This window comes from Neoarius graeffei, chromosome 16 (genome assembly GCF_027579695.1).
Source record: "Neoarius graeffei isolate fNeoGra1 chromosome 16, fNeoGra1.pri, whole genome shotgun sequence".
Taxonomy (NCBI): domain Eukaryota; kingdom Metazoa; phylum Chordata; class Actinopteri; order Siluriformes; family Ariidae; genus Neoarius; species Neoarius graeffei.
This window is the reverse complement of record NC_083584.1, coordinates 32,477,066-32,492,073: the sequence shown is the minus strand read 5'-3', so window position 1 is coordinate 32,492,073 and position 15,008 is coordinate 32,477,066. Positions and strand designations below refer to the sequence as shown.

Genomic DNA, 15,008 nt, shown 5'->3' with positions numbered 1-15,008 from the left:
ACATGCAGGTTAGGTTAACTGGTGACTAAATTGACCGTAGGTGTGAATGTGAGTGTGAATGGTTGTCTGTGTCTATGTGTCAGCCCTGTGATGACCTGGCGACTTGTCCAGGGTGTACCCCGCCTTTCGCCCGTAGTCAGCTGGGATAGGCTCCAGCTTGCCTGCGACCCTGTAGAACAGGATAAAGCGGCTACAGATAATGAGATGAGATCATGTTAAAGAACTAAAGTCAGTTCCCTGAACAATTTGTCCCCCTCATTTCTAAAATGATGGCTACGCCTCTGGTTCCAAGCCCCATTTTTGTGTCTGGTGATTCTTCTCCAGCTCATGAGCTCAGGAAGGTGTGTGGCTGGAGACTGGAGAGTGTGATGGTGATAGTGGTGGTGATGGAGGGGGCTGAAGAGGAGGAGCAGAAGGGGGACAAAACGACTGTGAGGAAGAGGAGGAGGAGGAGGAGGGGGAGAAGCAGTGCGAGCGGGAGAGAAGGAGGGATATGAAAGGAGGGGAACAGACAGCCATTTCCGCACCGCTCGGTCTGTGTGTCGTCCTGCTCTCCCGGTAACCGCCTCTCTCTCTCTCTCTCTCTCTTTGATCGTCGGAGGATCGAGTTCCCAACCGTTCTCAGCGGACTACATCAAAGCCAGTGGATCCCAGGATCCCAGGCGGGTGATCCTCACATCCCTGCCCGCGTGGCCCCGCGTGGATCTCCGGTAAGGCGCTTTAGTACCGTAATGTCTGCTTGTGTGATGGCTTCTGCTGCTCATCCTCATTCACTCCGCTCTTAGAATTGCAGTGATCTAAAACCAGTCGATCCATTAGACTCATTAGGGAGGTTTTTCTTCTTCTTCTTCTCTGGTGGCGCACCAGCAGCAGCACTTTGATCTCAGCCATCATCACCACCATCATCATCATCATCATCATCAGGAATCCAGTCTGCTGTCTGGACAAAGGCTTGCTCACTGACCGATAACATCACCAGTCAAGCCCAGATTTTCCATTCCATTCCATTCCATTCCATTCCATTCCATTCTCACTGGGTTTTGTTGGACTTGGACGCTTTGTAGTGTAGCAGATGTCTACTCCGACCTGGGAGTATAAGAAGAGCCTTTTATTGATTCCCATGAGCCCACGGTGGTGTCGTGGTTAGTGCTGTCGCTTCACAGGTTCTGGGTTCGAGTCCGACGAAGGCCTTTCTGTGTAGAGTTTGCATGTTCTCGTCGTGTCCGCATGGGTTTCCCTCAAAGACATGCAGGTTAGGTTAATTGGTGAATGTGAATGGTTGTTTGTGTCTATGTCTCAGCCCTCTCGCACATAGTCAGCTGGGATGGGCTCCAGCTTGCCTGCGTCCCTGTAGAATAGGATAAGCGGCTACAGATAATGGATGGATAGTTGGGTGGCACGGTGGTGTAGTGGTTAGCACTGTCGCCTCACAGCAAGAAGGTCCTGGGTTCTGGGGCCTTTCTGTGTGGAGTTTGCATGTTCTCCCCATGTCCCCATGGGTTTCCTCCGGGTGCTCCGGTTTCCCCCACAGTCCAAAGACATGCAGGTTAGGTTAACTGGTGGCTCTAAATTGACCGTAGGTGTGAATGTGAGTGTGAATGGTTGTTTGTCTCTATGTGTCAGCCCTGTGATGATCTGGCGACTTGTCCAGGGTGTACCCCGCCTCTTGCACATAGTCAGCTGGGATAGGCTCCAGCTTGCCCGCTACCCTGTACAGGATAAGCGGCTACAGATAATGGATGGATGAGCCCGGAGAGCAGCCAGAGATGCCAGCACATTTCTCTCCTTTCACAGCCCTTTATTCAGTCCGACCCAGTGTCTTACCCACACTAACAGTCCTGCACTCACTGTGGGAATCTGAAAGTCAAATGACACATAATTGAGTTTAATATCAAGCAAATAAAAGGAGTTCCAGGTTCCAAGGTTGTTCAAGCGAGAGGAGCAGTAGGCCATATTAAATGATCCTTGCCCTGAATAACCTTTACTTTATATAACATATTTACCAGGGATGTGGGTGGCACGGTAGTGTTGTATTTAGCACTGTCGCCTCACAGCAAGAAGGTTCTGGGCTCAAACCTCAGGGCCTCTCTGTGTGGAGTTTGTATGTTCTCCCTGTGTCTACATAGATTTGCTCTGGTTTCCCTTACAGTCCAAAAACATGCAGATTTGATAAAAATACCCAGCCACTGGGGTTGCACAAGTCAGTGTATATTTAGTGCCGGTACCAAGCCCGGATAGATTAGGGATGGTTGTGTCAGGAAGGGCATCCGGTGTAAAACCTATGCCAAATCGAACATGCGGAACAGATCTACTGTGGCAACCCCTAACGGGAGCAGCTGACAGAAGACCAGGGATGTACAGACCCATTTCTATTTCGTTTTTAATATCAGATATCTGAATATTGGCCTGCAATGACCTGGCGACTTGTCCAGGGTGTACCCCACCTCTCGCCCATAGTCAGCTGGGATAGGCTCCAGCTTGCCTGCGACCCTGTAGACCAGGATAAGCGGCTACAGATAATGGATGGCTGGATGGATGAATATTGTCTGATACTAACATCCTTACAGTAACTGAGCTGATAGGCATTTTACCAAACTGACCATAAATACCTACCTGTACCTGTCAAATCCTCCTTCAGCATTCTTGTTGCCACAGAGTCGCATTGCCGAATTGCTTCTGAATCAATGCGGCGAAACCAGATTTCACTTGCATCTCTCTCTGACTTGCTTGCTCAGTCGACACTTCCAGCATCTTAGAAATATTAATCCATGGATCACGATGGTATGGTTTCTTGGATTTGGCAAACAACATTTTTTTTGTCATGATAGTATTGGAGCCGCGACATACATGTCCAATATATTTCAGGTATTGTTCTCACAGCATCATGAACTTAAAGCGATTAAAGATACTTTTTTTGTATCTTTAATATATATCATTCACCTGGAAATACATATTTGGGAATATACAGTATATTCCCCTTATTCCCACCAACTGGGTGGTTTTTGAACTGCTGCTCATGCTACATCACAGGGCAGTGTAACACACTCAGAAGAAAGCGCTATTTACTGTCTTCCACATACCTAAGCTCAGAGATGCCCATGATTGTCTCGCGTCTTTGTGATGGTCTTTGCGATAGGGAGAGTGTATGACATCTCCCTCACACCCTGTTTTGCTCTTTTGGCTCCTACAGAAGGCTGCGGCATCATTTTACTTTCAACTCACTTTCTCTTGATGAGAGGGTAAACGCTTTTTTTGTTGGACCCTCAGAAACACATTTTAAATATGATTTAAGTTACAACCCCGATTCCAAAAAAGTTGGGACAAAGTACGAATTGTAAATAAAAACAGAATGCAATGATGTGGAAGTTTCAAAATTCCATATTTTATTCAGAATAGGACATAGATGACATATCAAATGTTTAAACTGAGAAAATGTATCATTTAAAGAGAAAAATTAGGTGATTTTAAATTTCGTGACAACAACACATCTCAAAAAAGTTGGGACAAGGCCATGTTTACCACTGTGAGGCATCCCCTTTTCTCTTTACAACAGTCTGTAAACGTCTGGGGACTGAGGAGACAAGTTGCTCAAGTTTAGGGATAGGAATGTTAACCCATTCTTGTCTAATGTAGGATTCTAGTTGCTCAACTGTCTTAGGTCTTTTTTGTCATATCTTCCATTTTATGATGCGCCAAATGTTTTCTATGGGTGAAAGATCTGGACTGCAGGCTGGCCAGTTCAGTACCCGGACCCTTCTTCTACGCAGCCATGATGCTGTAATTGATGCAGTATGTGGTTTGGCATTGTCATGTTGGAAAATGCAAGGTCTTCCCTGAAAGAGACGTCGTCTGGATGGGAGCATATGCTGCTCTAGAACCTGGATATACCTTTCAGCATTGATGGTGTCTTTCCAGATGTGTAAGCTGCCCATGCCACACGCACTAATGCAACCCCATACCATCAGAGATGCAGGCTTCTGAACTGAGCGCTGATAACAACTTGGGTCGTCCTTCTCCTCTTTAGTCCGAATGACACGGCGTCCCTGATTTCCATAAAGAACTTCAAATTTTGATTCGTCTGACCACAGAACAGTTTTCCACTTTGCCACAGTCCATTTTAAATGAGCCTTGGCCCAGAGAAGACGTCTGCGCTTCTGGATCATGTTTAGATACGGCTTCTTCTTTGAACTATAGAGTTTTAGCTGGCAACAGCGGATGGCACGGTGAATTGTGTTCACAGATAATGTTCTCTGGAAATATTCCTGAGCCCATTTTGTGATTTCCAATACAGAAGCATGCCTGTATGTGATGCAGTGCCATCTAAGGGCCTGAAGATCACGGGCACCCAGTATGGTTTTCCGGCCTTGACCCTTACGCACAGAGATTCTTCCAGATTCTCTGAATCTTTTGATGATATTATGCACTGTAGATGATATGTTCAAACTCTTTGCAGTTTTATACTGTTGAACTCCTTTCTGATATTGCTCCACTATTTGTCGGCGCAGAATTAGGGGGATTGGTGATCCTCTTCCCATCTTTACTTCTGAGAGCCGCTGCCACTCCAAGATGCTCTTTTTATACCCAGTCATGTTAATGACCTATTGCCAATTGACCTAATGAGTTGCAATTTGGTCCTCCAGCTGTTCCTTTTTTGTACCTTTAACTTTTCCAGCCTCTTATTGCCCCTGTCCCAACTTTTTTGAGATGTGTTGCTGTCATGAAATTTCAAATGAGCCAATATTTGGCATGAAATTTCAAAATGTCTCACTTTCGACATTTGATATGTTGTCTATGTTCTATTATGAATACAATATCAGTTTTTGAGATTTGTAAATTATTGCATTCCGTTTTTATTTACAATTTGTACTTTGTCCCAACTTTTTTGGAATCGGGGTTGTACATAATCGGACCTTAAAGACCACCTTGATATAAATCTTTACTCTAAAAACTAATTAAAGGGACACCGTTTGTCACTTTCCAGGTAAAAGATCGATACAGAATGAAAACGGTTTGGTCCGTTTCGTTCTGAGCGTGCTGTCAGACAGTTTGTGTTCTCTACACATCAGTGGATTGAATCCTGCAATATGTCAAATCGGATCTGATAGTGATCCAGTGACCCATGTGATACTTAGTACAGCAAATATCTCTGTGTTCTGCACTGAAATATCATTTGCTCGATAGTTCTTAGTGTTCACACACACTCTCAGTCAATTTATTCGGTTCTCCTGGTACGGTATGTTGATTCACTCTGGTGGTTTTATCAGGTGCATCTAACATACACATACAGTGACTGTAGCTCTTCGACACGTCTTCTCTGCTCATTTTGTCAGCCTCCTTCTAACCCATCCTCCAGTGGCCATAAACCACTATAGGGTATATTATTTGATTAGTCGAGCATTTATAACACAGAAGTGACATTGTGGTGTGTGTGTGGTGTTGATAAGAATGTCTGAGGTGCATGGCAAATGCAGCAGTCATGTTTGGATTTTTAAACACTGTGTATACTTGCGTATGTGTACTTATATACTGAACACATGTACCTTGTAGGTCCAAGCTGTAGGTGTAGAGTTAGAGAATGTAGCTCATCTTTTTCGATGCACAATTTATGTCAGTTGTTTTTCAGGTAATTGTGCGTCGAAAAAGATGAGCTGCATGTTAATTGCTTTTCAGTGGGTGGTGCAGTGGTTAGCACTGTCACCTCACAGCAAGAAGGTTCTGGGTTCGAATCCTACGCCCGAAGGAGGCCTTTCTGTGTGGAGTTTGCGTGTTCTCTCCATAGGTTTTCCTGACAGTTCAGAGACATGCAAGTTAGGTAAAATACCCAGCCGCTGGGGTTGCACAAGCCAGTGCATAGTTAGTGCCAGTCCCAAACCCAGATAGATTGGGGAGGGTTGCGTCAGGAAGGGCATCCGGTGTAAAACCTATGCCGAATCAAATATGTGGAACAGATCCACTGTGGTGACCCCTAACAGGAGCAGCTGAAAGGAGATGATGTTCATTGTTTTTCAGTCATTCTTCAGGATTGCTTTTCAAGTCAAGTCAGGTCAAGTTTATTTGTATAGCGCTTTTAACAATAAACATTGTCGCAAAGCAGCGTTACAGAATTTGAACGACTTAAAACATGAGCTAATTTTATCCCTAATCTATCCCCAATGAGCAAGCCTGTGGCGACGGTGGCAAGGGAAAACTCCCTCAGACGACATGAGGAAGAAACCTCGAGAGGAACCAGACTCAAAAGGGAACCCATCCTCATTTGGGCAACAACAGACAACATGACTATAACATTAACAGTTTTAACATGAAGTCAGTTTCGTTGATGTTATAAACTCTTCATTGATGGAAACTTGAGCAAAACTGTTCATGACAACTGCCGTCCTAAAGTTAGCAAGTAAACTGTAGTCCTCAGCCATAAAAGCATGACTGTAAGAGTCCAGAGCGTCTTCCAAGTGTGACTTTCAACTGTCCATATGGGGCCGTCCTCCACAGGAGCGATGCGATGAGACTCCAACCAGACATAGGGCATCAGGATGGATCAGGCAGGTCCGAGGAGCAGAAGAGGTCAGAGGTTTTGAATGGATAGTTTTGTTTGGTGGAGAGTTTTGTTTCCTATCCCAACAGTGACACTGAGGGAACACTGACACAACTGTAATAGTGCCACCATGTTATTTCCGTATCCGTGTCACCGATTTTCTGAGAATACTCTACTGGCTAAATAATATCACTTTGGTGGTGGTGTTATGGTGGACTGATGGATGACGTAAATGAGGGTCTGAGACATTGTGGATAGCCACAGATCAGTAATTTTATGTTCTCCGAAGAACCTATTTCATATACTTATACTGAATGATGTCCATTGTCAGTCTAACTCGATTATTGTTCTCAGTGGACTATAGCAGATTGGCATTTCCATTATAGTGAGATCAAACTCTATTCATTCAGTGAACAATAATCCCTGAATGGGTGCAGTACATTGATGAATGTGAGTCCATTGGTCAGTGGATTCATGCCATTCCCTTTTTTGTGAGTTCTAACTTTAAGAGGCCTTGTTGCCTAAACAGGGTGCGAGTGTAACTCTTCGGTCCATCCTTGTGAAACTCTTGTGAGATGACGTGTATCTGGCTATCCGCTCCATATTCTGTCCTCCTTACCGTGGGATGATTTAGCATGATGCTGAGGCTTTTTTTTTTTTAGTGTGTTTGGAAATGCTGTGCCAATTGGACTGAGAATAAATCAACACAACAACTCTGTGTCGTGTCAGCACACAGTGCTCCTGCAGCTGCCATGACCTGTTAGAGTGTATGGCGAGACTGAAATGATAAAATTGGGTTTTTATACATTTACAAAACAACAAAAAAAAAACCCTTCCTTTTCCCTTTACATTGTGCCTCACAAGCGTAATGAGACAGTGTGGCTTTGGACTTCGGCTATTTATAAATGCTGGCTGCCACAGAAGGAAAACACGGCAGCAAAGGCCGGAATGTTGATCGAGCTTTAGCCACATTAAGCTTTCTCTGAGCGTTTTTCTGCTCTTTGCAGATAAAATGTAACAGAACCAGACATGCACAGGAAATACCTGCGCATCTATTGGACATAGATACTGCTCATTTGTCTAGAAAAAAAATCCATTCTCTTCCATTTAGGCGAGCCGTAACACACAGTTGACTGTATATCCAGTCCATTGACAGATGTGGTCAATCCAGGACACAAAGTTAACTCATAAAAGTTTCAGAAGGAACTGTAGGCCATTAGGGCTTTTGTCAGATTTTGTTTGATATGTTTATTCAACTTGACAAGAGGCAGAAGGGAACATCAGCAGCTACCTTGCACTTAGGTCAGTGGTATTGATCTTTCAGCTCATGTGGAGCTCGGAGATGGACAGATGTCTAATCTTCCTCCCACGGGCTTCATTCCTTCCGTGTGATCACAGAGGGAGAGAGATCGCCGCTCTGGGAATTGCCATCACCAGAACGTCCTGTATTGATCAGGACTTAAGCTTATATTAATTGCTCATTGATGAGGATAATCAATCTGCCTCTCCGTTTTCTCTCCATCATCATTCCTTAAGTCACTGGTGATCACGTGATCTCCTGCTGCCCGTTATCATCTCTGTTACTCTGAATGGAAGATACACTACCGTTCAAGAGTTTGGGGTCACCCGGACAAAAAGTCACACTTTTATTTACCACCATAAGTTGTAAAATGGATAGAAAATATAGTCAAGACATTTTTCTGGCCATTTTGAGCATTTAATCGACCCCACAAATGTGATGCTCCAGAAACTCAATCTGCTCAAAGGAAGGTCAGTTTTATAGCTTCTCTAAAGAGCTCAACTGTTTTCAGCTGTGCTAACATGATTGTACAAGGGTTTTCTAATCATCCATTAGCCTTCTGAGGCAATGAGCAAACACATTGTACCATTAGAACACTGGAGTGAGAGTTGCTGGAAATGGGCCTCTATACACCTATGGAGATATTGCACCAAAAACCAGACATTTGCAGCTAGAATAGTCTCATCTCTCATCTCATTATCTCTAGCCGCTTTATCCTTCTACAGGGTCGCAGGCAAGCTGGAGCCTATCCCAGCTGACTACGGGCGAAAGGCGGGATACACCCTGGACAAGTTGCCAGGTCATCACAGGGCTGACACATAGACACAGACAACCATTCACACTCACATTCACACCTACGGCCAATTTAGAGTCACCAGTTAACCTAACCTGCATGTCTTTGGACTGTGGGGGAAACCAGAGCACCCGGAGGAAACCCACACGGACACGGGGAGAACATGCAAACTCCACACAGAAAGGCCCTCGCCGGCCCCGGGGCTCGAACCCAGGACCTTCTTGCTGTGAGGCGACAGCGCTAACCACTACACCACCGTGCCGCCCGCTAGAATAGTCATTTACCACATTAGCAATGTATAGAGTGGATTTCTGATTAGTTTAAAGTGATCTTCATTGAAAAGAACAGTGCTTTTCTTTCACAAATAAGGACATTTCAAAGTGACCCCAAACTTTTGAACGGTAGTGTATGTGCAGCTGATACTCTGTAATTCACTGACAATACAAACAAGTTTGTTATCCTGCCTTAGCATGTCTTTTTGTGTTTAATTCTCACACCACACTGAAGTTCTAACCAACCCTTTCCTCATGATTTCTTCCAGCCCCACGCTGACATGTCTTCTTCTGATGAGGAGAGCCTGAGTGAGCGCTCATGCGTGAGCGAGCGTTCGTTTCGTAGCGAGCGTTCAGGGGGATCCCTGTCTCCATGCCCTCACAGCACCACCGGGCCAAAAGGGGACACTCTACCGTGGAATCTGTCCAAACACGAGAGACGCAAGCGGAAGAGTCAGGACTCTGTGCTGGACCCTGCGGAGAGAGCTGTGGTGCGAGTAGCAGGTAGGAAGTCCATCTGTCTCTGTATCTGTTGTTAAGGACACCTTATGGGAATGACTGAGAGACTGATTTGTTTTTGAGTAACATCACAGGACTTGAGTTAAAGTGAGTTCGATCACTTTGTAAGTCAGATCCTGTGTTTAGGGGCAATTGGAGAAAAGAGAAAACAACAAAGAGGTTTGACTCAGTGTTTCCCAGAACTAGGCGAAACTATTTTCATGAAATATAACGTAATTTCATAAGTAAGGAATAACATTTGATTGAAAATCCTGATGTAGATTATTTTCCTATAAAAGCATGTCCCAAAGTGTTTTATTCCTCTTATACCACCGCAATTTGCCCAGGATTACATTTCTAGAATTTATTTAAAAATGATACATCATACTTTTGATTTGTTCATCGTTACACTCAACGTTGTGAAAGTCTGCGAACCAAATTAGTTTGCCTTCTCAGTTACATTCTCGCAGCGATAAACACTTTCTCTTAAAGTTAATGGGATAGAAAAAGGCAGAATTTTCATTTCTTAGACTTTTCCATGGTGGAAAACTTCCAAAAAGTTACATCTTTGCCTGATTTTTAGAAAGCGCTGACACTGGGGACTCCTTCCATAAATGTTAAACCATCTTCTTCTCGATACCTTCACCACATCAATGATGATAGGTTTTTATTTTTTCAAGAACAACACTTTAAAATCTGTTTATTCTTAGACTTCGGTAATGTGGAGCATTCATCCTACAAGTCCTTGTGTAAATTGTTACTATAGAAACAATAGCTTATTAGAATGAGCATGTGTATAATTAAATAATCCCGTGATTTGTCTTGCAGACGGCAATATCATCGGTGCTGTGCTCATCTTATCATCTCATTATCTCTAGCCGCTTTATCCTGTTCTACAGGGTCGCAGGCAAGCTGGAGCCTATCCCAGCTGACTACGGGCGAAAGGCGGGGTACACCCTGGACAAGTCGCCAGGTCATCACAGGGCCGACACACAGACACAGACAACCATTCACACTCACATTCACACCTACGCTCAATTTAGAGTCACCAGTTAACCTAACCTGCATGTCTTTGGACTGTGGGGGAAACCGGAGCACCCGGAGGAAACCCACGCGGACACGGGGAGAACATGCAAACTCCGCACAGAAAGGCCCTCGCCGGCCACGGGACTCGAACCCGGACCTTCTTGCTGTGAGGCGACAGCGCTAACCACTACACCACCGTGCCGCCCCCCGTTGCTGTGCTGTTATACAAAATTAATCAACAGTGTTGTGGTATAACAGGGATTATTCTATCCACATTCACCGGATATGAGCAATCGTGCGCTCTGATTGGCTACTCTACTACTCGGATATTGGCTCATATACCGTGAGTAGAGAAAAACAAAATGGCGGAGGACGAAATAAAAACTCTACTCGAAAACAAAACCCCAAAAAATACAAAAAAAGCGACAAAATATGGAATAAAAGTATTTGATGGTACGTAAGAACATATCTTTTTTATTTTTTAAGAATTATTATTACAGCATTTTTCACAAATTGCTACTGTCATTTTGCCGGTTTGTTTACATTCTAGAAGAAGAAGAAGAAGAATCACACGTACATTTAATCACAGTGAAATTCCTCTCTGCATTTAACCCATCTGAAGCAGTGAACACACACGTGAGCAATGCGCACACAGTGGACAGCCATGCTACAGCACCCGGGGAGCAGTTAGGGGTTCGGTGCCTTGCTCAAGGGCACTTCAGCCCAAGGCTGCCTCACGTTAACCTAACCGCATGTCTTTGGACTGTGGGGGAAACCGGGGCACCTGGAGGAAACCCACGCAGACACGGGGAGAACATACAGACTCCACACAGAAAGGCCCCCGTCAGCTGCTGGGCTCGAACCCAGAACCTTCTTGCTGTGAGGCGACAGTGCTCACCATTCTAAGCGGAAATGATTTTGTCTGACGTTTTGTTTTTATTTATCGAATTTGCGAAAAAAATAAAAATAAAAATGCTCTGTTTCTCAAAATCCAGTGAATGTGGATAGAATAAAACAGTTATTCCACTCAATCTCGTCGTACATGGCTTATAGCCAACTCAGCGCTACGTGCCCCATCAGCTATTAGCTCATGTAAGACTCGATTTTTTTGGAATAACTGTTAAGTAGACCTATACATGTTCACCCACTGAACAATAATGCTATTTTGAAGCAAACTGTTCAGTGTTTTAGGTCTGTAAAGCTTGTAAATCCTGTCACATACTCTTTTTCAACTGTGTGAAAGGATTCGTCTCTTCTGGAGCGACTCGGAGGTTGTCCAGTTGGAGAGAAAAGAGAATTCGAGCTAATATCAGGCATCTTCGTTTTAGATCTATTCTAATTTATTTCATTCCTACTGATTGTGTTGTATTGCATGTACAGTAAAATAACCAGGAATGAGACAAAGAAAGAGACTGTTGTGCTGTACGAGCAGCTACAAGAAGGCAGAGAAGAAGAAGGAGAACAAATTGCTGTAGCCTTCAGCCTGGTGATAAAGTTAGACGGGAGTGTGAGAAAAACATACAGTCACAGTTTACAAGTGAAAACAGATCTGCACATACTCGCTGCATGGTGTAAATGTTTTGCACGTTGCAACCATATTTAGTTTGTGCGTCGCAGTTTGTCTTGTAAGTGTGCATTCTGTGCAGTTTGGTGTATTATCTCTATTAGACGCTTATTTTCCTTCTGAGCTCATAATGATGGAAATACCCCGGCTATGAAAAGCAAATCCAGAGAGGATTGAAGCTCTGGCATTCTGTCTTTATTCATTACAAATGGAAATGCAATGATACCACGAGGAATGGGATTAATTTGAGTTGCTGCTGAGTGGGGAAAATTGATGACTAGGCAAAATGGGCAGCGTACTTATTAGCATTTCAGACATGACCGTCTCTAGGGGCTAGTCGATATCCCTTTTTTTTTTTCACGCAACTCAAAGGCACCTCAGTCTGACTCCCTGTGTTCCCCTGTTGCCATAGGGACACGTAAACTCTCCTAGTCCTTTAGTTTCCAAGGCTATAGAGCAAAAGAAAGCACACTGGGAAGTAAAAATGGCAAGAAAGGCCCAAAACAAACAGGGAAATACAGAGAGGGTGAGCATTTGAATTTTAATTTGAGTTTGAAAAAGACAGAGCAGATAAAGGGGGGAGGGGGTAGAAACGAAGGACTGGAGTGCAATCAAGTGAAACAAAACAGGGAAATAAAAAGGAGAGGAGAAAGTAAGAAAGGTGGCAGGGCTTCAGATAAAGGCGAGGGTTCAAAGTAGGGGGCGTTGACGAGAAGAGTAATGATGACAAAGAGGCAAAGAGTGACAAACAGCTCGATGTGATGAGAAAAGTGATTGCTGTGGAAAAATGAAATTCGGTGATTTCCATTCTATCCGACTCAGACATGTTTTCTGTGTACTGGATGTACTGTAGTGGCATGAGATTACGTGTTTGTTTTAGTGTAATGGTTTCGCTTAATGATTTCAGCTAATGCCCTCCAGCACAGCTTGGGTAAATTAGATAATCCACCCTCTTGCGATGGGTTTCCCAAGAGTCCTTTGGATAGTTATTATTTTCTACTAGCTATAATGGGATTGTAGAACGTTTTCTCAGAGGGAAAATCTCCTGTGTAGGGTCCTACATAGATCCTTTACTGGTTCCCCCGGAATACAGACTCCCAGACGTGCTTCTGGTAGCCTTTGCCCAAGAGGACTAAATCAAAGAAGGCTTTGTGGTGCGAGATAGAACCCTTGTTTATCACAGTCTATGCATTTATAGGAGTACGTGTGTTACAGGTGATTTTGAAATCAGGTGATTCTAGAATTAGTTAAGTGAAAGTCCTTCCCGCGCCGTGTGGTGCATCGGGCGGCGCCGATCTCCAGTTCCGCAGCCCTTGGCCTCTCGCCTATTACATAGCTTCGGTTACAGTGGGGGGCTAGTCCTCTGGTAACCACAAGAGTTTAACTCCCAACTGTATTGCAGCGTGCCTTGCCAGATGGTAGTAGGTACCATTTTTATGATGGTCTCTGGTATGACCCGACCGTGAATAGAACTCACGATCTCCCGATCGAGAGGTGGACACGCTACCGCTAGGCCACTAGCCGGTGATTCTAGAATTACCTAGGTCAGGGCTTTTCAAAGTGTGGGGCGCGCCTCCCCTAGGGGGTGCCAGAGTTCTTCGGGGGGGCGCAACGTGAGGAAAAATAAACCAGAATAAGTTACTATTGCGGACATTTAACGAACTTCAGCTAGCCTTTGCCAGAGACAAAATGGATCGATTTTTAGTACCTAAAGCTACAGTGAGTGAGGAGACAGAGTCTGGGCCAAGCAAAAAAAGAAGGAAGTATGACCACGATTATTTTTTCATGGACTGGATCTGAAGATGCTCCACTGCTACAGTGTGTTGTCTGCCAAGAGGTGCTAGCTAACGATGCTATGAGATGTTTAAAATGTGTAAAAAAAAGATGTTTTAATAAAGCTCATATGTTTTAAATGTGTAAAAAAAGATGTTTTAAAAAGCACAGATGTTTAAAATGTGTAAAAGAAAAAAATAAAAATGTGTACAACAACCATTTTTTAAAATACGAATGGAACATTAAGTATAGCAACAACAAAAATTGTAGGGGGGGCGCTGTTGTTTATTTGCTCTCTGAGGGGGGGCCGACTCTCCCACACTTTGAAAAGCCCTGACCTAGGTGAATTTGGTCGACATTCTTAAAAGGGATCTTTTAGGGGGTTCATCAGTGTTGTAATCGAGTCACTAAACCTCGAGTCCGAGTCCAGTCTCGAGTCCCCAGTGGTCAAGTCCGAGTCAAATCCAAGTCATTAAAAAAATTTTGAGTCGAGTCCGAGAACGACACTCCAACCGCACCATTTGACGGTGGCTGTTTTAGCGCCATTAACATTAGTTTGTTCCTGAGCATGACGTATGAACAGGTGAATGTGCGTTCTCTTTGTCAGGGAGTGCGAAATATTCTGTCAGAGATGGTTGTGAGATGGATGTAAGTGCAGAAGGTGTGTTTATTAATACAAGTGAAGACAGGTAAACAATCCAGAACGGCAGGCAAAATCGTAAAACGGTGTAGGCAATAGGTCGAGCGAGGAACAAACAAGCCATCGTAGACTCGGCAGGATCAAAGACGAGAAACAGGAAATCAGGGATCAGGAAACCAAACAAGGAAATAAGGCTCGGTAATGTGTCAGCAACACAAATCAATACTTCGCAAAGTAAGTGTGTTTTCACAGTTTTTATATCGATACGCTGATTACGCCTTAATCCTGTGCAGGTGTGAGTCGTTTATGGCGCGCACGTGAGAGTCCGCTTGGTGCACGTGCTGTCCGGAACACGCCCAAGAGTCTGTCTGATGCACACGCTAGGGTGCGCAGGTGTGACACTCTTGTATGAAATTAGTGCAAAAATGAATGTAGATGTAAATATCTTATGCCAAATTATTATGGTATGTTACAAAAAATAAAGAAAAAATCAGAGTCCTCGTCTCCAATTTATGAGTCCGAATGTAGTTAATGCACAAGTCCAAATCCAAGTCCAAGTCATCAGTGCTCAAGTCCAAGTCAATCACGAGTCCTTAAAATTAGGGCACAAGTC

General features: G+C 44.1%; 1 protein-coding gene across 6 annotated transcripts in view; it reads left to right on the top strand.

The window, feature by feature from the left end:
• Positions 1-699: 699 nt before the first annotated feature.
• macf1a (microtubule actin crosslinking factor 1a) overlaps positions 700-15,008 on the top strand; it is a 413,795-nt gene continuing 399,486 nt past the window's right edge. For all 6 annotated transcript variants that reach the window (XM_060942802.1, XM_060942796.1, XM_060942794.1 and 3 more), the window contains exons 1-2: positions 700-710; positions 9,164-9,398. In XM_060942802.1, the coding sequence (XP_060798785.1) occupies positions 9,176-9,398 (223 nt within the window). In that variant the 5' untranslated portion in view covers positions 700-710; positions 9,164-9,175. The remainder of the gene's footprint in view (positions 711-9,163; positions 9,399-15,008) is intronic.